This window comes from Microcaecilia unicolor, chromosome 3 (assembly GCF_901765095.1).
Source record: "Microcaecilia unicolor chromosome 3, aMicUni1.1, whole genome shotgun sequence".
NCBI classification, from domain to species: domain Eukaryota; kingdom Metazoa; phylum Chordata; class Amphibia; order Gymnophiona; family Siphonopidae; genus Microcaecilia; species Microcaecilia unicolor.
Window position 1 is genome coordinate 27,602,118 of NC_044033.1, and position 25,459 is coordinate 27,627,576.

At 40.7% G+C, this 25,459-nt stretch overlaps 1 protein-coding gene across 2 annotated transcripts in view; it reads left to right on the forward strand.

Moving 5' to 3' along the window:
• Positions 1-23,206, forward strand: part of DYNC2LI1 (dynein cytoplasmic 2 light intermediate chain 1) — a 68,836-nt gene extending 45,630 nt beyond the window's left edge. The window contains exons 13-14 of one of the 2 annotated variants that reach the window (XM_030195795.1): positions 20,733-20,800; positions 22,735-23,206. In XM_030195795.1, coding sequence (XP_030051655.1) covers positions 20,733-20,800; positions 22,735-22,765 — 99 coding nt within the window. In that variant the 3' untranslated portion in view covers positions 22,766-23,206. Of the gene's footprint in view, positions 1-20,732; positions 21,908-22,734 lie in introns of those variants that run through there. The other variant, XM_030195796.1, reaches the window with a different exon arrangement.
• The last annotated feature ends 2,253 nt before the right edge of the window (positions 23,207-25,459 follow it).

The following is a 25,459-nucleotide window of genomic DNA, read 5'->3' on the forward strand; positions in this document are numbered from 1 at the left end:
TTACTACTATTTAGCATTTATATAGCGCTACAAGGCGTACGCAGTGCTGCACAAACATAGAAGAAAGACAGTCCCTGCTCAAAGAGCTTACAATCTAATAGACAAAAAATAAAGTAATCAAATCAATTAATGTGTACAGGAAGGAGGAGAGGAGGGTAGGTGGAGGCGAGTGGTTACAAGTGGTTACGAGTCAAAAGCAATGTTAAAGAGGTGGGCTTTCAGTCTAGATTTAAAGGTGGCCAAGGATGGGGCAAGACATAGGGGCTCAGGAAGTTTATTCCAGGCGTAGGGTGCAGCGAGACAGAAGGCGCGAAGTCTGGAGTTGGCAGTAGTGGAGAAGGGAACAGATAAGAAGGATTTATCCATGGAGCGGAGTGCACGGGAAGGGGTGTAGGGAAGGACGAGTGTGGAGAGATACTGGGGAGCAGCAGAGTGAGTACATTTATAGGTTAGTAGAAGAAGTTTGAACAGGATACGAAAACGGATAGAGAGCCAGTGAAACGACTTGAGGAGAGGGGTAGTATGAGTAAAGCGACCCTGGCGGAAGACGAAACGGGCAGCAGAGTTTTGAACCGATTGGAGAGGGGAGAGGTGACTAAGTGGGAGGCCAGCAAGAAGCAGATTGCAGTAGTCTAAACGAGAGGTGACAAGGGTGTGGATGAGGGTTTTGGTAGAGTGCTCGGAAAGAAAGGGGCAGATTTTACGGATGTTGTAAAGAAAGAAACTACAGGTCTTGGCGGTCTGCTGGATATGAGCAGAGAAGGAGAGAGAAGAGTCAAAGATGACCCCAAGGTTTCGAGCTGAGGAGACAGGGAGAATGAGAGAGCCATCAACAGAAATAGAAAACGGGGGGAGTGGGGAGGTGGGTTTGGGGGGGGAAATGAGAAGCTCAGGTGGCGTTGAGACATCCAGACAGCAATGTCAGACAAGCACGCTGAAACTTTGGTTTGGATGCAAGGTGAGATATCAGGGGTAGAAAGGTAGATTTGGGAGTCATCAGCATAGAGGTGGTAGGAAAAGCCATGGGATGAGATTAATGAACCAAGGGAAGAAGTGTAGATAGAAAAGAGGAGGGGACCAAGAACAGAACCCTGAGGTACGCCGACAGGCAGAGGGATAGAAGTAGAAGAGGATCCACCAGAGTGAACACTGAAGGTGCGGAGAGAGAGGTAGGAAGAGAACCAGGAAAGGACAGAGCCCTGGAATCCAAGTGAGGACAGGGTATTGAGGAGTATGCTATGATCGACAGTGTCAAAAGCAGCGGAAAGATCAAGAAGAATGAGGATGGAATAGAGACCTCTGGATTTAGCCAGTAATAGGTCATTGGAGACTTTAGTAAGCGCAGTTTCGGTTGAGTGGAGAGGGCGAAAACAAGATTGTAGTGGGTCAAGAATAGCATGTGAGGACAGAAAATCAAGGCAGCGGCGGTGAACAGCACGCTGAAATAATTTGGAGAGAAAGGGAAGGAGGGAGATGGGTCGGTAATTAGAGGGACAAGTAGGGTCGAGTGAAGGCTTCTTAAGGAGAGGTGTGACCACAGCATGTTTAAAGGCAGCAGGGACAGTCGCAGTGGAAAGTGAGAGGTTGAGAATGTGACAGATAAAAGGAATAAGAGCAGGAGGCCTAGGTTTTCTTGTAGATAATACACTGAAATCTTCTGCCCAGTGTGTGGCGGCAGCCAAAAAAGCAAACAGGAAGCTAGGAATTATTAGGAGAGGGGTTCAAAATAAGACCAAAAATATTATAATGCCTTTGTATTGCTCCATGGCGTGACCTCACCTTAGGCTGTATTAGCTGTAGATCAGTATCATTAGATTCCTTAATGCACGATTTTATAATACCAAACAATTTTTTCAAATCCAGTCTATCTGATCCAGTCAACTTAGAATAATATTCTCTTTTTTGCTTTTCTAATAGCCGATTTATATTGAGAAAATAAACTACACCATCGTTGTCTCAAAGTAATATCTGCAGATTTTTTCCAACTACGCTCTACTTTACGGCTTTCATGCTTTAAAGATTTTAACCCTGTGGAGTACCAGGAATTTTTTGTATTCCTATTTAATTTCTTATCCTGACAAGGGTAAGAATGGGTATTAATGGGGCTGTAGAGGTTTGGTTAGGGCAGAGAGGTAACTAGTTAGAAGATGAATGAGGCCCAACTTTACACTCAGATGTCAGCCAGCAACACAACTCACCAAGCAATGCTCCAGGTCAAAAGAGAGATTTTCTGCCATTTAGTCACTATTTAGTGTATAGGAAGTGTATATTTGTGCATGTTTTTTATGCACCATCTGCACAGCTAACATTTATAGAGTATATCCTGATTGCTTGGGTGCTGTTCCTGCCCAGTGTATTCCAAACAAGACTCTTTTCAGAGCACATACTTGGATATGACATGCAGCACATACACACACCTGTTTTTGCCATTATAAAATACCACTGAGCATGTTCCTGGATTTTGGGTGGCCTAATGTTGATTTTGCATGCACAAATAGCATCCCAAATTTTACAGAATTGCCATCATAATGAATAGCATTTCACTGTAGTGTGTTTTCTTTTATTTACAGTGTATAATCTTCGAGTTTTTCTATAAAACATTTTTTATAATGTATAGTTCTCCCCCTGTAGAAAAATGTAGAGGTACAATATGCAGAGAGAGGGAAGTGGAAATTTAGGGAATTTATGCTGCAAGTTAAACCTTTACCCTTTTATTCTGCTTATCATTCGTATTGACAGGTTTCACAGAAATATACAGCAACTAACCTGTAGTAACCCAACATTCATCGTCACTGGTTTCTTCTTTTACTATAACATATCTTTAAAATATAAGCCCTAAAATAAGTGATTGCTTGTAATAACTTTTATAGTATTTACTTTAGTGACCAATAATAACATACTAATAGACACACTCATAATGTTTGTATGAAAGTTACCTTAGATCATTGACCTAGAGTTGCCTGTCCAAGTCTCTGGTTTTAGTAAGTGTCACAAAATTGCATAAAATTAAACTTAGCTAGGTGTATGTTTTACTGGACTATGACCTTACAAATCACTTTTGCTTCACTTGCATGCAACTGATGACACTGATATTACATTTTTCTGTTTTTATCAAAGTTGATCTTGCAGATATATCATGTATCATTCTGGAGCACAGTTATTATGTCAGTACAGATATGTTGAAGGCCTTTATACTAGTGCTAAAGAATTATAGAAAAATCCTGCATTCACACCCTGCCCTTTCATCCCCCCCATCCGCAGCCTCTCCAGCTACAATGATCTGTTTGCTTCTCCCCCCTCCAAAGTACATTCAAATAAGAATTGGATATTAACAGAAACACCATGGAAGGTGGTAGGGTGCTATGATGTTCTCAAGGGAAAACCCTTATACTTGGATGACTAGTCAATGCAGCGCTGCGTATGCCTTGTAGCGCTATAGAAATGCTAAATAGTAGTAATAGTAGTAGTAGTGGTATACCCTAATGCTGAGCACAATCAGCATAAAAAATTAGTTTTCCACACTGTCACAATTTTTAGGTTTTGATTTTATGAATGATTGAATACAGGTTTGGGGATTTAGTACAGGTTACTTAATTAATAACACCATAAACCAGACCATTATTTAAACCCCAGTGGAGTACATAGCTTAGCCGGTGGTGGGAGGCAGGGCTGGTGGTTGGGAGGTGGGGATAGTGCTGGGCAGACTTATACGGTCTGTGCCAGAGCCGGTGGTGGGAGGCGGGACTGGTGGTTGGGAGGCGGGGATAGTGCTGGGCAGACTTATACGGTCTGTGCCCTGAAAAAGACAGGTACAAATCAAGGTAAGGTATACACAAAAAAATGGCACATGTGAGTTTATCTTGTTGGGCAGACTGAGTGGGCCATGCAGGTCTTTTTCTGCCATCATCTACTATGTTACTATGTTATATATATAAAAAAAAGGGGGAATATGGCAACCGGATGGGCCATCAAATTGGGGCCTCCTGACTGAGAGAGTCCAAGAGTTGATGACGGGGGATAGATTGTTTGCGACAGAAGCGGAGGTTGTAGTCATTGAGTGGGAGGACATAACTAGGCAAAGCAAAACTGATGGTTCGTACGGAGTTCCATGCCAAAACTCTGGTTGAATATTGCCATAAACAGCATGTGCCAAGGGGTTTACGGTGGAACAAAGAACCCCGGTTCCTAGACGACAAGGAATTTGTCTCGGCTTGGAATGAATTATTACGCAATGTTCCCTCGACTTAATGTTACTCACTGTAGATAAACCGCAAAAGCAATTAGAACAACAGAGAAGTGAGTTACATAATATGATAGAGAGTTTAAAATCTAGCACTGAAAAATCAATATTTGATACACAACATGAAATTTATTTAGGCAATATGAAAAAATATACACAGGAGATCAGGGCACAGAAAATCGCTAAATATAGAAGAGACAAGAGAGATTACACACGGGGGTATGTACAGTGGTGGAAATAAGTATTTGATCCCTTGCTGATTTTGTAAGTTTGCCCACTGACAAAGACATGAGCAGCCCATAATTGAAGGGTAGGTTATTGGTAACAGTGAGAGATAGCACATCACAAATTAAATCCGGAAAATCACATTGTGGAAAGTATATGAATTTATTTGCATTCTGCAGAGGGAAATAAGTATTTGATCCCCCACCAACCAGTAAGAGATCTGGCCCCTACAGACCAGGTAGATGCTCCAAATCAACTCGTTACCTGCATGACAGACAGCTGTCGGCAATGGTCACCTGTATGAAAGACACCTGTCCACAGACTCAGTGAATCAGTCAGACTCTAACCTCTACAAAATGGCCAAGAGCAAGGAGCTGTCTAAGGATGTCAGGGACAAGATCATACACCTGCACAAGGCTGGAATGGGCTACAAAACCATCAGTAAGACGCTGGGCGAGAAGGAGACAACTGTTGGTGCCATAGTAAGAAAATGGAAGAAGTACAAAATGACTGTCAATCGACAAAGATCTGGGGCTCCACGCAAAATCTCACCTCGTGGGGTATCCTTGATCATGAGGAAGGTTAGAAATCAGCCTACAACTACAAGGGGGGAACTTGTCAATGATCTCAAGGCAGCTGGGGACCACTGTCACCACGAAAACCATTGGTAACACATTACGACATAACGGATTGCAATCCTGCAGTGCCCGCAAGGTCCCCCTGCTCCGGAAGGCACATGTGACGGCCCGTCTGAAGTTTGCCAGTGAACACCTGGATGATGCCGAGAGTGATTGGGAGAAGGTGCTGTGGTCAGATGAGACAAAAATTGAGCTCTTTGGCATGAACTCAACTCGCCGTGTTTGGAGGAAGAGAAATGCTGCCTATGACCCAAAGAACACCGTCCCCACTGTCAAGCATGGAGGTGGAAATGTTATGTTTTGGGGGTGTTTCTCTGCTAAGGGCACAGGACTACTTCACCGCATCAATGGGAGAATGGATGGGGCCATGTACCGTACAATTCTGAGTGACAACCTCCTTCCCTCCGCCAGGGCCTTAAAAATGGGTCGTGGCTGGGTCTTCCAGCACGACAATGACCCAAAACATACAGCCAAGGCAACAAAGGAGTGGCTCAGGAAGAAGCACATTAGGGTCATGGAGTGGCCTAGCCAGTCACCAGACCTTAATCCCATTGAAAACTTATGGAGGGAGCTGAAGCTGCGAGTTGCCAAGCGACAGCCCAGAACTCTTAATGATTTAGAGATGATCTGCAAAGAGGAGTGGACCAAAATTCCTCCTGACATGTGTGCAAACCTCATCATCAACTACAGAAGACGTCTGACCGCTGTGCTTGCCAACAAGGGTTTTGCCACCAAGTATTAGGTCTTGTTTGCCAGAGGGATTAAATACTTATTTCCCTCTGCAGAATGCAAATAAATTCATATACTTTCCACAATGTGATTTTCCGGATTTAATTTGTGATGTGCTATCTCTCACTGTTACCAATAACCTACCCTTCAATTATGGGCTGCTCATGTCTTTGTCAGTGGGCAAACTTACAAAATCAGCAAGGGATCAAATACTTATTTCCACCACTGTATACCCGTAGATGGACGCCACTAAAAGATCGAAGAGATACCGTAAAATGAAAAAAGTAGGGTTTGCTAATGCATCTAGTGAGTCATCAGGAGAGGAGGGGGCACAACCCCCCCCTCCCTGTGGTAATATTACAATGAGATCGATAAGGAGTAACCCCCAAACCGGTGACAACTCTGAATCTGCTACACAGTCTTTTTTACCCATAGAGGACAACCTACAGTTGGGAGAGCCAGCTCAGCCCCCAGCCAAAGTCGACAGGGGATGTTGCAAATTGTGCAATCAGAAGGATTAATTTTTAATCTATCATCAAGAATTTTCACCGAACCACAGATACAAGTGCTCCATTTGGGACTCTCTCTCGTTCCATTCAATAAATATGATGAATTTTCAAACCGACAAGCATTGTATAGGTTCTTTAGAAAACTCAAGCTTAAGGCATATTTTGGTAATAATACTGATGATCGCCAAACACCAGAGGATACATCCACATTTATCAATAAATATCATCTACCATCCACTTGGATGCCACCGGGCCCGCCAGACCCGGTTATAGAGACATTTCAAAAATTGGTATTAAATGATATTCAAATAATGGAGGACAGTCGTTGTTATTCAAGGTCTAATTTAACTAAGGCACAACAAGCAGCGGTAAAACAATTAAAACAGGATGGTTCTCTTATAATACACAAAGCTGACAGAGGGGGAGGCACAGTCATCCAGGACATGAGTAAATATGAGGCTGAAGCGATGCGTCAATTGGGAGATCAGGATTTCTTCATGAGGTTGGAGGGAGATCCGACTCCACAATACCAAGCGGAGGTGAAAGAAATTCTACAGATAGCTAATACATGGGGCATCATTTCCAGTAGAGAACTACAATATCTATATATGGCTCACCCACGGGTCCCCCAAAATACAGTTTGCACCTAAAATTCATAAGACATTAGTGGACCCGCCGGGCAGACCCATTGTGGCCAGCAATGGCAGCTTGAATGAGCCTTTGTCCCAGTATGTGGATTTCCACTTACAGCTAGCAGTACTAGCTATTCCGTCTTATGTAAGGGATTCATCCCATTTAATAGGCATGTTGCAAGATCTACCCACCGTGTAAGAACACATCATAATGGTAACTATGGATGTAAGATCCCTCTACACAGTTATACCTCAGCAGCAGGCTTTGACACTCATTGACAAACAACTAAATAGAATGGAGTACTCGGGGGAGAAAATATCATTGCTAAATCAAATGGCAAGGCAGGTCATTCAAAGAAATTATTTTCGATTCAAAGATCAGTATTACCTGCAAACATGTGGGGTGGCCATGGGCGTGATGGTAGCCCCAACCATAGCGTGTTTGTATATGGCTCATTTTGAGCAGGAATATGTACACCAATCGAGGTTTAGTCATCATATAGCATTAAGGAAGAGATTCATTGATGATGTGCTTCTGATCTGGAAAGGTGAATACGAGGACCTGCAGCAGTTCCTGTTATTCCTTAATGCATGTGACCCGCACATCACCTTCGAATCAGCCATGTCAAGAGAACAGATCACTTATCTAGATGTAACCATCATGATACAACAGGGGAGGTTTCAAACCCAAGCACATCGTAAGCCCACTGACACTAATTCAATTCCATTATAACAGCTTCCATGCCCGGTCCCAGAAAGAAGGTATCCCGTTGGGTCAATTTTTAAGGTTAAGAAGATTATGCCAATCTAAAGAACTATTTGACACTCATGCTACAGAGCTGTATCACCGACTTAGACATTGGGGTTACCTGAAGACTGAAAGAAGGCATACAAGAGAGCCAGGAATGCTCAAAGACAATGGCTACTGCAACCCCACACTACACATCGGAGCGATAATAGTGACCGCATGGTATGCGTTTTACCCTTCTCTACACAAGCCAAACAGATTAAAGGGATTATTCGCAAACATTGGCCTATACTACAATTACATGAGGTGCCAACTGACATCTGTTTGGCACATACTAGATCAAGAAATCTGGGTGAAGTTCTGAGGAACAAAAGTGGACAACCAAATAAACCTAATGAAGGGGGTCATGACAGATGCCAGCATTGTGTGTACTGTCGGTATGCAGGATTGCATCATCAGTTAAATATCCAATTACAGGGAGAGAATATACGTTACGAAATAATACCAACTGTGAATCAACACGGGTCATATATGGGATTCAATTTCCCTGCAAATTGTGGTATATTGGCCAGACCAAACGAAGGTTAAAAGATTGAATTGCTGAACACCTCAGTAATTTGCGACGCAATAGAGAAGAAGCGCCCCTAGTAACACATTGGCTCGAGGCGGCTCATGCGGAAGCGGATCTCCGGTTTGTAATACTATACCAACTACCAGCTGACTTTAATGGGGACGTCATGGCAGCACTGATACGGAGGGAACAGCGCATGATTTATCAGTGGCGCACAGTGATCCCGTATGGATTGAATAAGGAAATCAATTGGTGGACTGTGACACACCTCTCGTAAGTTTAAAAGGGGTTGGTGGCAAGCTGGTGGGTTGCTACTGCGCATGTACTGGTGTTCTCCTGCGGTTGAGAGGAGGTGAGGCTGATTCATTACAGGTTAGCTACTAAGAATTTAGAAGATATATCATGAATAATACACATTAAGATGATAATAAAGAGATGGCGGATAGCAAATGTTGTGACTATCCGTATTTAACTTTGAAAGATTATTGACTATGGGAGAGCAATGAGGTTCTTAGATTTTAACTAGTTGTTTGGTTTTATTTGTTCCTAGTCCATTGGTTCCCCTGAGGACGCTTAGGGCGAAACATGTAAATAAGAATTGGATATTGACAAAAACACCACAGAAGGCGGTAGGGTGCTATGATGTTCTAAAGGGAAAACCTTTATACTGGGATGACTAGCCGATGCAATGGGGTATACCCTAATACTGAGCACAATCAGCATAAAAAATTGAAAAATTAGTTTTGCACACTGTCACAATTTTTAGGTTTTGATTTTATGAATGATTGAATACAGGTTTGGGGGTTTAGTACAGGTTACTTAATTAATAACACCATAAACCAGACCACTATTTAAACCCCAGTGGAGTACATATTAAATTTTAGCTGCCAGACCCTCGACCATTCTTCTAACGTTTGGAGATCCCTTCTCATCGTTTCTACTCCCTCCAGGGTATCCACTCGGCTATTTTCGTGTCATCCGCAGAAAGGCACACCTTTCCTTCCAACCCTTCAGCAATATCTCCCACAAATATGTTAAACAGAATAGGCCTCAGTACCGACCCCTGAGGAACTCCACTGCTCACCTTCCTTTCCTCCGAGCAGATTCCATTTACCACCATCCTCTGCCACCTGTCGGTCAACCAGTTTCTTATCCAGTTCGCCACTTTCGATCCTAAGTTCAACCCTTTCAGCTTATTCACTAGTCTTTTGTGGGGGACCGTATTAAAGGCTTTGCTGAAGTCCAAGTAGATTACATCTAGCGCACGTCCCTCATCCAGTTCTTTGGTCACCCAGTCAAAAAAGCCAATAAGATTCATTTGGCAGGATTTTCCTTTGGTAAAGCCATGTTGCCTCGGGTCCTGTAACCCGTCGGTTTCTAGAAAGTTAACTATCCTTTCAGCAGTGACTCCATTATTTTTCCTACCACCGACTTGAGACTTACCAGTCTGTAGTTTCCCACTTCTTCCCTGTCTCCACTTTTGTGGACCACATCCGCTCGTCTCCAGTCTCGCGGAACCTCTCCTGTCTCTAAAGATCCGCGAGATTAGAGACGAGCGGATGTGGTCCCTTTTCACAAAAGTGGAGGCAGGGAAGAAGCGGGAAACTACAGACCGGTAAGTCTCACGTTGGTGGTAGGAAAAATAATGGAGTCGCTGCTGAAAGAAAGGATAGTTAATTTTCTAGAAAGTTGCATTAATTATAATGCATGATATTTGCATTAAGGGGCAATTATCATGCATTATTTCCTTATCATACATTATTACCCCCCCCCCCCCCCCCCCCCCAATCTAGTAAAAGCAGATCAGGTCAGAATAACAGCAATATCAGTTTTAATCTTTGCTTACTTTCCATTTAAGAAATGTGTCAAGAGAGCTCATGGTCTTCCTTTTGAGATTTTCTGTATGAAAAACTGTCCATTTCAAAAAGGCAAGTGATCAACATTGCTGTTTACTATTGATGCCATGGATGTTTGTGGCTTTTACTGTGGTGTGTCCTGTTTTTCTTCCTTTTTAAAGAAGTAGTCTGTATGTTTGTTTGTTTTTTTTAATGTATCTGATTTTATTGTATATCTTTTTAACATAACCCAGGGCTAAAAATTTTTAATAAGAAGAAAAATCTTACTTTTGACTGGACAATGTCTTGAAGAGACAGTGCTTCCTAAACTGTGAGTCGTGACCCCAAATGGGTTTGTAAAACCTGTGTTTGCGGGTTGCAACCTGTGCAGGATTTCCATAAAGACGTCATTGACTCGTACATCCATGGGTGCCACAGAAAGATTTATAAGTGTTGGCTTATGGATATGCAGAGGCCTTTTCAACTGTCAATTTGACCAATTTTTTTTCTGTCCTAGTCACCATGATAAACCAGAAATCAAATTAGAATAGAGAAGCCCTTGTCTAGTGACCAATTAGTCTTTCTTCAATTGCTATGTTACTGTACTGTTGCTGTAATTTTGTTCTAGAGATTTTTTCTGATAGACAAGGCAGTATATCAAACTCTGGTAATAAAATAAATCTAATTTAAATAAAATAGTTTCACCTATAATTAGAAACATTACCTATCACAACTGTCTAGTATAAAACACTTACACTGTTATCTGAGAAAGTGTTGTTAAAGTACAGTGACATGATTTCAAGGTTACTATTAGTCCTTGAAACTTTGGACTTCCAACAGCTGTCTTCTTGGAGAGAAATCAATATAACCTTTATACAAAGTTACCGTTGAGTGCCACCTTTTTTTATTCAATTAGAAATGTATCCTTTGCAGAAGTCATTCTAACAAAATATGTTGGCAGAATCTTTTTGTTACCTTAAAGCTGCTGTTCACCATCATTTACTTTTACAGGGCCACAGACAAAAAAAGAAATTGTTTTCCCCCAACTTAATTCATGTTTTAAAACATAAGGAGAAATTCTGAAATGAAATGTCAGGAAGTATTTTTTCACGGAGAGAGTAGTGGATGCTTGGAATGCCCTCCCGCGGGAGGTGGTGGAAGTGAAAACGGTAACAGAATTCAAGCACGCGTGGGATCAACATAAAGGAATCCTGTTCAGAAGGAATGGATCCTAAGGAGCTTAGCCGAGATTGGGTGGCAGAGCCGGTGGCGGGAGGCGGGGATAGTGCTGGGCAGACTTATACGATCTATGCCCTGAAAAGGACAGGTACAAATCAAGGTAAGGTATACACAAAAAGTAGCACATATGAGTTTATCTTGTTGGGCAGACTGGATGGACCGTGCAGGTCTTTTTCTGCCGTCATCTACTACGTTACTATGTTACTGTGATCTGCTTAATTACAAACCACATATTTTTAAAATGTATCATTTCTGCTGGGTTTTAAGGAGAAACAATATACACTAGGTTTCAAAAAACAACTATGCAAAGCTTGTTTTATGCATATCTGTCAAAACTTGACCAATTTCAATCAATTTGGGATATATCATCCTGAATAAGTTTGCAGTCACACTGGCTACCTCATCTAAACAACATCACTTCACTACCTGGTTCTTCAACTGTCACAATGTTTCTTCATGCGAACTGATTGGGTCTTGCCGTTTTGTGACTGGGGATCAGTTGAACCCATTTCTTACAATTTCTTCAAAACATATTCTACGCTTACTCTGTTTCACTTCTTTTCTGGAAATGCTTGCACCGAGAACCATAACCTTTCTCCAGATAGAAATTTTTAATATGGATCAGATCCTCAACTAAAAACCATAACTGTGGTTAAAACAAAGAGGCATCTGCATGTATCATGACGATACAAGCTAGGTGGTAGTGACTTTGTTTAGGTGAGTGGCCAGGATGAATGTAGTTATCCAGGATGATATATTCCAAATTTTATTGAAATTGGTCAAGTTTTGTCAAGAGTTAGGCAGAAAACAAGCTTTCTGGAGGAGTGACCTAGTGGTTAGGGTGGTGGACTTTGGTCCTGGGGAACAGAGTCACAGGCAGCTCCTTGTGACTCTGGGCAAGTCACTTAACCCTCCATTGCCCCATGTAAGCCGCATTGAGCCTGCCATGAGTGGGAAAGCGCGGGGTACAAATGTAACAAAAATAAAATAGATACTATTGGAGATTCTACATGGAATGTTGCTATTCCACTAGCAGCATTCCATGTAGAAGGCTGCGCAGGCTTCTGTTTCTGTGTACGTGCAGGACGTCAGATTCACAGAAGCAGAAGCCTGCGCGGCCACATTGGTGATCTGCAAGGGCCGACTTCTACATGGAATGTTGCTAGTGGAATAGCAACGTTCCATGTAGAATCTCAAATAGTAGCAACAGTGGAGGAGTGGCCTAGTGGTTAGGGTGGTGGACTTTGGTCCTGGGGAACTGAGGAACTGAGTTCGATTCCCACTTCAGGCACAGGCAGCTCCTTGTGACTCTGGGCAAGTCACTTAACCCTCCATTGCCCCATGTAAGCTGCATTGAGCCTGCCATGAGGGGTAAAGCGTGGGGTACAAATGTAATAAAAATAAATAACACGGTGTAGATTCTTTTCCTTTTAAAATAAGCAGAAACAAGATATACCTACTATAAGAGTCCAAATGGTTTTCACCAGCCAATTGTGAGAATGGATCACCAGAGCCAAAATTGAGTGTGTTCATTTGAAAATGGCAGGTTTGCACACTGTTTTCCTCCCCTGACCTAAATTTACTCCCAGAGATGTTTTTTTTAATACATCTAAAAGTACTTGCATTTGGCTGGTTGTGCGTAATATTAGCTGCATTTAAGGAAGACAGTTTTCTGTTAGGTCCTCTTATTTTCCATATTTAAAACTTGATTTGTACACAGGAAATGGCTTTTATAAAATTGCACAAGTATATACACATGTACAGCTATGCATGCCTATAAGAGTTCACATAACTTGACTTGGACTGCGTATAGTTATTCAGATGCAGTTTTTTAACGGAGTTGTGACATACACAAGTACCGGCACAGAATACACACAGAAAATTGTGTCTCCCAATTGTCATAATGTTGTGCATGAACATTTGTGTACTATTGGGGGTTATCTTAGGAGTCTATTTATAAAGGCGCATTCACACATATGTTACATTTATGAAAGAGCCAATGCTAAAATCCAGAATACATGAGAGATCATCAAAACACTGTCAAATCACCCTCACCACTTCAAAACTGTTTCCTTTAAAATTTATATTTTTATGATTTTATATGGGCCATCATAAGAGAGAGTGCATGTGCCATTCTTCAAGCAGCTGATATCGCATCCTACATTAACGAGTTCCAAAGCTTAACTATTCGTTGAGTGAAAAAATATTTCCTCCTATTTGTTTTAAAAGTATTTCCATGTAACTTCATTGATTGTCTCCTAGTCTTTGTACTTTTATGAAAGCTTAAAAAATCGATTCACTTCTACTCATTCTATACATCACTCAGGATTTTGTAGACCTCAGTCATATCTCCCCTCAGGCGTCTCTTTTCCATGCAAAAGAACCCTAACTTCTTTAGCCTTTCCTCATATGAGTGGAGTTCCATCCCCTTTATCATTTTGGTCGCTCGTCTTTGAACCTTTTCTATTTCCGCTATATCTTTTTTGAGATACGAAGACTAGAACTGAATACAGTAATTAAGGTGAGGTTGCACCATGGAGTGATACAGAGGAATTATAGTATTCTTGGACTTATTTATCATCCCTTTCCTAATAATTCCTAGCATCCTGTTTGTTTTTTTGGCTGCCGTGGCCACACACTGGGCAGAAGATTTCAGCATATTGTCTACGACATCTAAATCCTTTTCTTGGGTGCTGACGCCCAAAGTGGATCCTAGCTTCAGGTAACTATGATTTGGGTTGTTCTTCCAAATGTGCATCACTTTGCATTTGTCCACATTAAATTTCATCTGCCATTTGGATGCCCAGTCTTCCAAATTCCTAAGGTCTTCCTGCAATTTTTCACAGTCCGTATCAGGGATGGAGCTAGGTAGGGACGGAGCTAGGTGGGGCCACGAGAGCCTGGGCCCTGCAAATTTTGTCCAGGTCCCTGGTTTTGCTGGTGGGGGTCCCCAGCCCCCATCAGCCAAAGCCTTCTTCAGTGTCGGTCTCCGGTGCAACACGTTCCCTGCCCTGTGCTCTTTCTTCCTCCTGACAGCAAGTAAAGGGGCATGCAGGTCAGGACTTCAGGAGGAAGAAAGAACACAGGGTAGGGAATGCGTCGCACCGGAGCTGGAGAAGGCTTCAGTTGGCGGGGGTTGGGGACCCCCACCAGCAAAGGTATTTGCTTTTTCAGGGGGGAGCAATGAGGTGGTGAGAGGGAGTGATGAGTGGGGGGGGGGGGCAGTGAGGCGGCAGACTAAAATGTGCCCCCCCACCTCGGGCCCTGGCCCCCTTCCACCGCAAGGTCTGGCTATGCCACTGGTCAGTATGTGTTTTAGCAACCTTGAATAGTTTTGTGTCATGCACAAATTTAATCACCTTACTCATTCTGATTTCCAGATCATTTATAAATATATTAAATAGCACCGGTACCAGTACAGATCCTTGCAGCACTCCACTATTCACCTTCTTCCACTGAGATGAATGGCCAGTTAACTCTGCCCTCTGTTTTCTGTCCAATAACTAATTCCTTATCCACAACAGAACATTGCCTTCTATCCCATGACACTTTAATTTTCTGAGGAGTCTCTCATGAGAAACATTTGTAAAAAGCTTTCAGAAAATCTAGGTATACTACATCAACCAGCTCGCCTTTGTCAACATACCTTCAAAGAAATGAAGCAAATTGGTGAGGCAAGACTTCCCTTGGCTTAATCCATGCTGATTCTGTCCTATAAACCATGTGTCTAATTTTATTCTGTATAATAGTTTCCACTATTTTACCCAGCATTGACATCAGGGTTACCTGTCTGTAATTTCCCAGGTCAACCCTGGAACCCTTTCTAAAAATTGGTGTTACATTGGCCAGCCTCCAATCTTCAGGTGCTATAGACGATTTTGACAGGTTACAGATTACAGAGGGCAGATCAGCAATTTCATGTTTGGGTTCTTTCAGTACCCTTGGATGCATGCCATCCGGTCCAGGTGCTTTACTACTCTTTAATTTGTTGATTTGGCTCAGTACATCTTCCAGGTTCACCAAGATTTCTTTCTGTTCCACTGCATCAGTGGTCTCAGTGTTGTCAGTTTGGTACCTTTCAAATGCATTTAGAGGCTCATTTTCAAAGCACATAGACTTACAAATTTACATATGTTATTAAGTAACTTTGTAAGTTTATATGCTTTGAAAATGAGCACCTTAATGTACCACAATATAAAATTTATTTTATAAATTCTCATAAATTGCAGCTACTATTTTTAGATGAATTCATGTTGGCGTGTGTTTAGAGTTGCTCCTTGGAATAAGGAGAATCCCCTATACTTGAAGGTGTTTGCAAGATGCACAGACAGGGAGAGAGAGACCTTGGGGTGATGGTGTCTGATGATCTTAAAGCAACAAAACATTGTGACAAGGCGGTGGCCATAGCCAGAAGGATGCTAGGCTGCATTGAGAGAGGTGTAACCAGCAGAAGAAAGGAGGTGTTGATGCCCTTGTACAGTTCACTGGTGAGGCCCCACCTGGAGTATTGTGTTCAGTTTTGGAGGCCTTATCTTACTAAGAATGTAAAAAGACTAGACGTGGTCCAGAGAAAGGCGACAGAAATGATATGGGGCTTGAACCATAAGACTTATGAGAAAAGACTGGAAAACCTGAATATGTGTAACCTAGAGGAAATAAGGGACAAGGGGGATACGATACAGACATTTAAATACTTGAAAGGTATTAATATAGAAACACATCTTTTCCAGTGAAGGGGAAACTGTAAAACTAGAGGACATGAGCTGAGGTTGCATGGTGGTAGACATAGGAGTAATGTCAGGAAATTCTTTTTCACAGCGAGGGTGGTCAATGCCTGGAATGCCTTCTGAGGGAGGTGGTATAGACAAAAACAGTGACAAATGCAAAAAGGTGTGGGTTGAAGACAGAGGTTCTCTATTTAGAAAGTGGATGGTGTAAATAAAAAAAAAAAAAAAAACCTTAAATGGCTGCATGTGTGTGGATGAGTGATTGATGCTTGGATGTCAACTCCAGCTGTGAAGAACTGAGGCCAGTGCTGGGTAGAATTTGTAGGTCTCTGTTCTGTATATGACAATCCAGTTTAGGATGGGCTGGAAAAGGCTAAAATGGCAACTTCAGTAGCTGGAACCAAGGACAGTGCTGGGCAGACGTTTATGGTCTGGGTCCCACAAATGACAAGACAGATTCAGTTAGGCTAGAGTGGACTTTGACAGCAAGTTCAGTATTTGGAACATAAGGATAGAGCTGGGCAGAGTTCTACAGTCTGTGTCCCAGAAGCACCAAAGAAAGACTATGATAAAGTATATAATATCATGCTCCTTGCTGATTTAATCATAAATTGTTAATAAGTGTGACTGTTGCGCAGACTGGAACTGTTCAGGTCTTTAATTACCGTCACTTACTTTGCTACTGTAAACTGTTGTGCAGTTGTTTTTCCTATTAGCATAAACAGATTTTATAGGAATACCTGTCAAGTGACCTATAGTTAACCCAGGATCCCTGTAATTATTTTTTTACTGTACCTTAATACTTTTACGATAATTATCCAGTGGCCAGTATTTGCACTCTAACCCAGAATTCAATATTAGTTTCTGTTTTAGTACTTTGCATTTTGAGGTTCTTGTTGTAAAGTAAAGTGGTGATAAGTGACCTATGGTTTTTAAAACAATATGAAGGAAAATGCAGGTAAAATTGTAAGTTTAAAAGAAGATGAACATAGGCTATGTGTAGCTCTATAGTCCATTTCATGTAAAGTGGCTCCCTTTAGTAGGACATGTACTTCAACTTCACAAAGAATAGACTCAAACACTGTGTTGTCAACTCTTATTTAATGCATATAAATAAACACACTTATTCCATCAAGCATAGTTGAAACAAGGAGTTCTGCCCGGGTGCAGGAAGATCCTCTCTGAAATATTTCAGTTTAACACCTCAGACCAAAGGGACTGCTGATATGAGTGGTAACAGTTTCAAATGCTGAATGTTGGATGAGGTTGAAAGGTAATATGATTGCAAAGGGGAATGAAGAGAACCGAAGGTAAAAATATTACCTGAAGGCCTGAGGTAAGATGACTTTTCTCAGCTCAAGAAAGGAAACCCCAGAAAAGGTTAAGGGGCAGAGGCCAGAGCCAAATAGGGTCAGTGTGTGTCACACTAAAGGCACTGAAGCCAACATCTGCCAGTACCTCGGTGATTGGAGGGAGAGAGTCACATGCAGAAGCTTACCTATGACAGCACAGATAGTACGAATCCTGGGGTAGGGGCAGTGGATTGATGAAAAACTCTGATGCTCTGCTGAGGTGGAGAAGGTGGTCCCGTGCAAAGGTTGACCAATAGGAGTAAAGATTAGAAACTTGCAGCTGCTACATTCTGGAACTACAATAAAAATAATGCTCTGTACACAAACAATGTGGGAACGGAACAAACCTTGTTGATAAAAGCCCTCTTTATCTTTTTGAACTCCTGTAGGCAAGAGTACAAATATCTACGTTATACTAAATTTCACCATAATGAGGTGATGCTTTATAGATATCCAAAAGTTCTGCCTAAAATAGTATCCTATTTCCCTCTTGATTGATCAGTTGTCTTTCTGAAATTTATTCCCTTGGTGACATGTCCACAAGAGGCAGAGACCTACACACTTAGTTCTGCATGAGAGCCTTCACTCTCTTTATGGAGTGGACTAAAGGTTTTAGAAAGCCCATCTTGCCTTTTCTTTCTTTTTGCCTCTACAACTTGGGGATTGCTATGGCTAATAGAGCACTGGCTAGTTGAAAATGAGACATATTCTTTATTTACTGCATATCCTTTATTTTCCATATCTTGTAAATCCTTGCTTATTTTGCTACCTAAGAAAGAAAATGTAAAATCTATTGAAGACTTTGTTTTGTAATCCTTTATTACTTTTTGAATATTTATATAACTGTTCATGTTGAAAACATAGAGTACGTTATGTAGATAAGTGAGACAAATTCTTACTATAATGCATTTTGAATTCTGTTTTATAGACAGCAGACTGTGAGAAATGTACAAGGGTGTAAGGACATACAAAGCACTGTACAACCAAGCATATTTGACCATGAAATTGCATTCCAGAGTCATAATGCTAGGGCAATAGCTGTGCCAATGGCCTATCTAAGGTCAACCTCTGTGGAAGTGGAGTGGAGCAGTGGCCAAGTGGTTAGAGCACCTGGCTTGACATCCAGAGATAGCCGGGTCAAATCCCACTGCTGCTGTCCAGGGACAGGGAAATACCCAGTGTACCTGAATATAACTCATCTTGAGTTACTACTGAAAAACGTGTGAGCAAAAAAAAAAAAATCCAAGTTAATAAGAGAGAATGTTATCAATAGAAATCAAACAAAATAAAACATGGTAAAGAAAATAAGATGATACCTTTTTTATTGGACATAACTTAATACATTTCTTGATTAGCTTTCGAAGGTTGCCCTTCTTCGTCAGATCGGAAATAAGCAAATGTGGTAGCAGATAGTATATATGAGAGAAACATCAAAGCATTACTTTGACAGTCTGACAGAGTGGGAGGGTGGGGGTATGCATGGGGACATCAAAGCATTTCATTGACATTCTAACAGGATGGGTGTTGGTAGGTGAGAGGAGGGTGATAAACAGAGAAATACAACTTTATGGTTTATAATGGGCTAGAAAACGCAGATCCTTATTAAGTCCTGTCCGTTGGGTATCAAAATATTGAAATGCTTGGATGTCCCCATGCATACTCCCACCCTCCCACTCTGTCAAACTGTCAAAGTAAAGCTTTGATGTTTCTCTTATATATACTATCTGCTACCACATTTGCTTATTTCCGATCTGAGGAAGAAGGGCAACCTTCGAAAGCTAATCAAGAAATGTATTAAGTTATGTCCAATAAAAAAGGTATCATCTTATTTTCTTTTCCATGTTTTATTTTGTTTGATTTCTATAGATTCTACATGGAATGTTGCTATTCCACTAGCAACATTCCATGTAGAAGTCAGCCCTTGTAGATCACCAATGTGGCCGCGCAGGCTTCTGCTTCTGAAACAGAAACAGAAGCCTGCGCAGCCTTCTACATGGAATGTTGCTAGTGGAATAGCAACATTCCATGTAGAATCTCCAATAGTAGCAACATTCCATGTAGAATCTCCAATACTATCTATTTTATTTTTGTTACATTTATACCCTGCACTTTCCCACTCATGGCAGGCTCAATGCGGCTTACATGGGGCAATGGAGGGTTAAGTGACTTGTCCAGAGTCCCACTAGCAACATTCCATGTAGAAGTCGGCCCTTGCAGATCACCAATGTGGCCGCGCAGGCTTCTGCTTCTGTGAGTCTGACGTCCTGCACGTCCGTGCAGAACGTCAGACTCACAGAAACAGAAGCCTGCGCAGCCTTCTACATGGAATGTTGCTAGTGGAATAGCAACATTCCATGTAGAATCTCCAATAGTAGCAACATTCCATGTAGAATCTCCAATGGTATCTATTTTACTGTCATAGTAATGCTTGAATGTTTTCACTTATATACACTGTCAGCTAGCACATTTGCTTATTTCCGATCTGAGGAAGAAGGGCAACCTTCGAAAGCTAATCAAGAAATGTATTAAGTTATGTCCAATAAAAAAGGTATCATCTTATTTTCTTTTCCATGTTTTATTTTGTTTGATTTCTATTGATAACCTTTAAGAGTGGACTAACACTCTATTTAAGAGAGAATGTGAACTATGGTGTAGCACCTAGTCTGCACATCCATATCATACTATTGTTTGCATGCCAATTCCTGATGCTATAGTCGGTTTAGGCAGTCCCTTCATAAGAAAGCTATCTTCTTGTAGGATATAAAGACGTTTTACCACTTTGTTGGCGTTACAGCTGTTATTTGTTTACTACAACCCTTAGCTAGTGAGTCACTTATTTGTGACTCCAGCAAACTGCTATAGAGAATTTGAAATTGATTTCCTACAGCGGATGCTGTTTGAAAATAGCAGTTCACCACTCACTGAACGCCTCCACCCCTTTTTCTTTTTCTGGAGTTGAATTCATTAGCATACAATTAAGGCACACTGTATGACAATAAGGACTCATGATTCACTGCCTGGAGAGTTTCCTAGAAAATTCTGGAAAATGTGTCTGTTGGTACTTCCAAGATGGCATCACCATTATGTTTGACTGGTGAAATGCTATCTTGAGAGAAGTCTTACAGCAGGTAAACAACTTTGCTTTCCTTCTGATACCTTGATGAGTTCAGGGTTATCAATGTCTCTGACTTGAGTGTTGGCTGCCTGTATTGCCATCCCTGATGGTCATTCTTGCCTATGTATTTTATGTGTTTCAACAGGTAGGTTTTTCTTTTTCTGTGTTTCAGGAGCTTGAACAATATACCAGAAATGCGTCTAAATCCTGGAAAGGAATGGAACTTGATGGTTCAGTGAGATAAGTTAGCTTTATCGCAAATTGATGTTACATTCTTCATCTGAATCACATATTATCGTATGCTGTCACTTAAAACTTGCAACTTATTTTAGAATTATTTTGTTGGAAGTCAAACTTGTGAACATTGGTATAATAGTGTTGTAAAAAAATCTTTATTATCAAAATAATGTATAGCTGGCAAGCGTGATATGCATTTTATAGTAATGAGCTGATGACTTCGGGTAAACAACAGAACAATTGCTGTAACATATGCCAGGCAGACATCAAAATAAAATTTCCAAATTGTATCAAAAATAAATATTAGTATAAGCTAAAAAAAAAGTGCACCAAACAAGACCTATATAGAACAAAAAATGTATATACATAATGTAGTGTATATGGGGTTCTTGTGTAAAATGTAATAAGATCTTTTTTTAAATTCAGATGTCTTTAGGTTCTTATGTTTATCTAAATTGTTTCCAAAATGTTCCACGGGGGGGGGGGGGGGGGGGGGGGGGAGGTTGTTATCTTGTTTGCCTTCCAGACATACTAAACACCAGTTCTTCTGAAAATCGTTTGTAATTTTTATAATAAATATTGAAATTTCTTCATGAAATGTCACTCACATATCTGATGGCTATCAGACTAGCTGGTTGATTATAATCACACTACACTAAGGGCCCTGTTTACTAAGCTGCGCTAAAAATTAGCACACACTAACGATAAGATACCCATTATAATCCTATGGGTGTATCTATCATTTGCGCGCCTATGATGCGGCTTAGTAAACAGGGCCCTAAATGCAAGTCCTGGTTGAGTTACTTTCTTCTAATCAATCACTATTGCAGAAACAATTTTTAATATGTAGTATAGCATTGCTAATACAAATATCCTATTGTCTACTCTAAATATCTGTTTTAAATGAAAGCGTAATAATTACAAAACAATATAATTATTTGAGGACCTTAAGTGCCTGTGAAATTATTGCATATCTGCAGAAGGAAGACATAGAAACCAGGACCTACCCATTTCAATATTTTAATTAGTGACCAAAAGTCACTTGGGGCCCTGTTTAGAAAGGCGCACCAGTGTTTTTAGCGTGCGCTGTGTGGATGCTCATAATATTCCTATGGGCGCCTACTGGTTAGCATGCGCTAATTTTTAGCATGCACTAAAATCGCCGCGGTGCCTTACAAACAGGGCCCTTGGTATACAGGGGAAGGAGGTAATGGCCATTAACGAGAGACCTATGAGGATTTTCAGTCCCACCAAACAATGTGTCAAGGCAGTGGGGAGAGCCTATTTCCTTATTTACAAAGTATCAGTGAGACCTGATCTGGCATATTGTTTCTAGTTCTGGCTATATTTCCAGAAGGATTTGGACAGAATAGAATCAGTCAATTAGAGGACTATGAAACTGATAAAGATTCTGCAGGGTAAGCCATTTAAGATGAGATTTTTAAGACCTGAGTTGTAGACCCTGGATAAAGGAGAAGGCTGACTTTTGAATACCTCATAGTTATAAATAATGCCCAAGAGGCAAACATTTTTCAGGGTAAAAGATATTTTTATTTATTTGTTACATTTGTATCCCACATTTTCCCACCTATTTGTAGGCTCAATGTGGCTTACATAGTACTGGAGAGGCCTTTGCAGGCTCCGGTGTGAACAAATACAGGGTGGTGTTGTGGTAGGGTAGATCATGATGAGACTAAAGAGGTGCAGGTTTAGTTATAATGTAAAAAATATGTTTTCACAGAAAGAGTGATAGTTTATGGAACAACCTCCCACTGAATTAGCAGAAGCAAAAATGCAAGCTAAATTCAAGAAGGCAAAATACAGAGGATCTCGACAGTGGGGAAGACAGATCAGATAGGGGTCTATATGGGTAGACTAGATGTGCCTTAAAATCTTTAACTACCATCTAATTTTTTTTCTTTGTTTCCGTATTTCACAGTGCACCATTGCAGCTTAAAATTTCACTAGACTACTGAGGCATGGGATTACAGGAAGAGGAAATTTAAGACTAGGACCAGAAAAATCATATTGCAGTTAATACACATCATCACTTGGAACACTGAATGCAAATATAGTCGCCACATTTCAAATATATCAACAGATTGGAAAAGGTACAAAGCCAATATTGGCAAATGCCGACTGGTTTGTACTAATGAACAATAACAGAATAATCTTATGTGATGTTATTGTTGACTTAAAAATGGGATGGATCACCTTTTTTATGAGTGGCTATTGAAGGTTCAAGCCTATACCCCATTGCATTATCCTATCTATACTTCCATAATTTCTGTATATACCTGCAGGTCCAGATTTGCTCATCAGTTGGGCTATAAATGCAGTATTTCTTTCTGCCAATTTATTGGTTTTATAATATATTATTACCATGTTGTATTTAACAATGTTAACTTATTAGCGTTCTGAAGCTTTATAATAAAGAATTATAATTGAGTATAAACGTCTTACATCACTCAAATAGGATTTATCCCTTATATTTTAACTAACTAGTGAGTAAAGGTTTGCTCCTACTCATGCTTATATCAACAATCTTTGGTAAATCAGGTTTATGTAGCTAAATAGTTAAACTAGTCATAATAAATAAAATCAAGTATGATTTTTGGCATACTGGAGCCGTTGTTTATGATGGTGGCTTAGTCCTGTGGCTTGTCTCCCCACTCAGAATTTTTAAACAATTTTTTTTTACATTTACAACGTAAGAGTTATAACCAGCAGCCTATATATAAATTGATGAAGCACTCGCTATCTGCATAAACTGAGTTGCAATCTTCCAGAAAGAAGCCCAGTTATAAGAGCCACTGGCTCATAGAATAGAAGGGTAATCGGTATTAAGGCTGTGGATTGGAAGCCTGGTGTAATTGTTCAGAACATGAGGTAGTATGCTCAGCTACTACTGATGCTGGGACAGAGAGTGACTCGAACGGTGCCATCATTAGGAAATGGACAGTCCTCAATCCACATAGCAATAAGCGTGATTGCTGTATATATTTGAATATAAACTAAGATTTTTTTTGTCCAAAAAAAATCAGGTCTATGTTTATATTTGGGACGGGGCAAAATGTATCTCCTCCCCCACCTCCCAACCCCATTTTATTTTATTTTTTTTTTGTTACATTTGTACCCCGCGCTTTCCCACTCATGGCAGGCTCAATGCGGCAGGCAATGGAGGGTTAAGTGACTTGCCTAGAGTCACAAGGAGCTGCCTGTGCCGGGAATCAAACTCAGTTCCTCAGTTCCCCAGGACCAAAGTCCACCACCCTAACCACTAGGCCACTCCTCCACTCAAAACTCTACTCCATCATGTCTGGAATGTCTCTTTTTCTCCCTCTCCTGGCTGACATTGACACAAACATCATCGTGCTCAGCCAATGTGGGGCCTTGAGCATCTGCACAATTCTCAAGGCCCGCCAGCTTCCGCAGATGCTGAAGGCAAGCTGACTGCAGTAATGTTTTGTGTGCATTAGCTGACTGAGAGGTTTATATTTGAGTTAACAGTTTTCCCCCATTTTTTTAGAGGGAAAAATGGTAACTTGGTTTATATTCGAGTATATATGGTAAGTTGGTCTCCAGTCATCTTAAAGCCTGATTTCATTTGTACAAGGCTGAAGCATACCATCCAATATGGAGCAGCTGTGGAGGTTAGTCTGTCAGCATCATTAAATTAGACTGCTTGACCATATGGCATTACTCTTTGCCCTGGGTGTATCATTTCACTCTGTTTCTATTTTCCATTTACATTTTTTCATTGTTAATTCTTAATACTAACTTTAAAACTTTTTATTGTCTTCAGATCACAACATGTTTTGCAATTTCAATGTTTTAATTGAAAATTTTCCTTAGACAAAATAATACAGCAAATATTAAAATATTTACTCTTTAACATCTATAACAGCTCCAGGATTATAAATGTAACTCCCCACTTTAATCAGTCCCCTACATCCTACCCCCCCACTCCAAGTCCGCTCTACTCCCTTATACTCTCCTTCCCCCACTTTCCCAATAAATGTCCAACTGGGACATTCTTCAGCATCGTTTCAGAATCTTTCATGTCCATAACTTGTGAAAGAGTAGATGTATGAAAATGTATGTATGGATCCATTTGAGGAGGAAGAAACTTAATTTCTCTGGAACCTCTGATCTGATGAGGCCCATTTTTGAATTCAGTTTTTGTGTTTCACTACTTGTTTTCCCAACCTTTGTATGGCAGTAGCCACCCTCCCCCCTTGGGGGTGGGGCAGACACTTATTTTAGTGCCTTTCAAGGTTAGCAAATGATTTCAGAAGCACATAGAAGAATGGAGCATGGGAGCAAATTAAGCTCATCATATCTTCAGTACCAGTGGACTGATTCTAACAAAATCTGGTATCTGGACATATAGTATGAGGAATTTTAGTTTAGCAGAATAACAGTTTAAGTGTTTACCAATTGTTTTATGGCAATGTGATGATATTTCTTCCCATAAATGTTTTTGCCACAGTTTGATTTTGCTGAACCAAAGTTTTGATTAACTATGCTGTTTTGTATGTCAAAATATATTTTGAAATTGCTTCAGAGTCTTGAAGGATAAATTGATTTTTGCATTCATTAGTAACATTACTAATGAACTGAAGCTGTCTAGAATGATGTCATGCTTTCTACTGTTCTGTG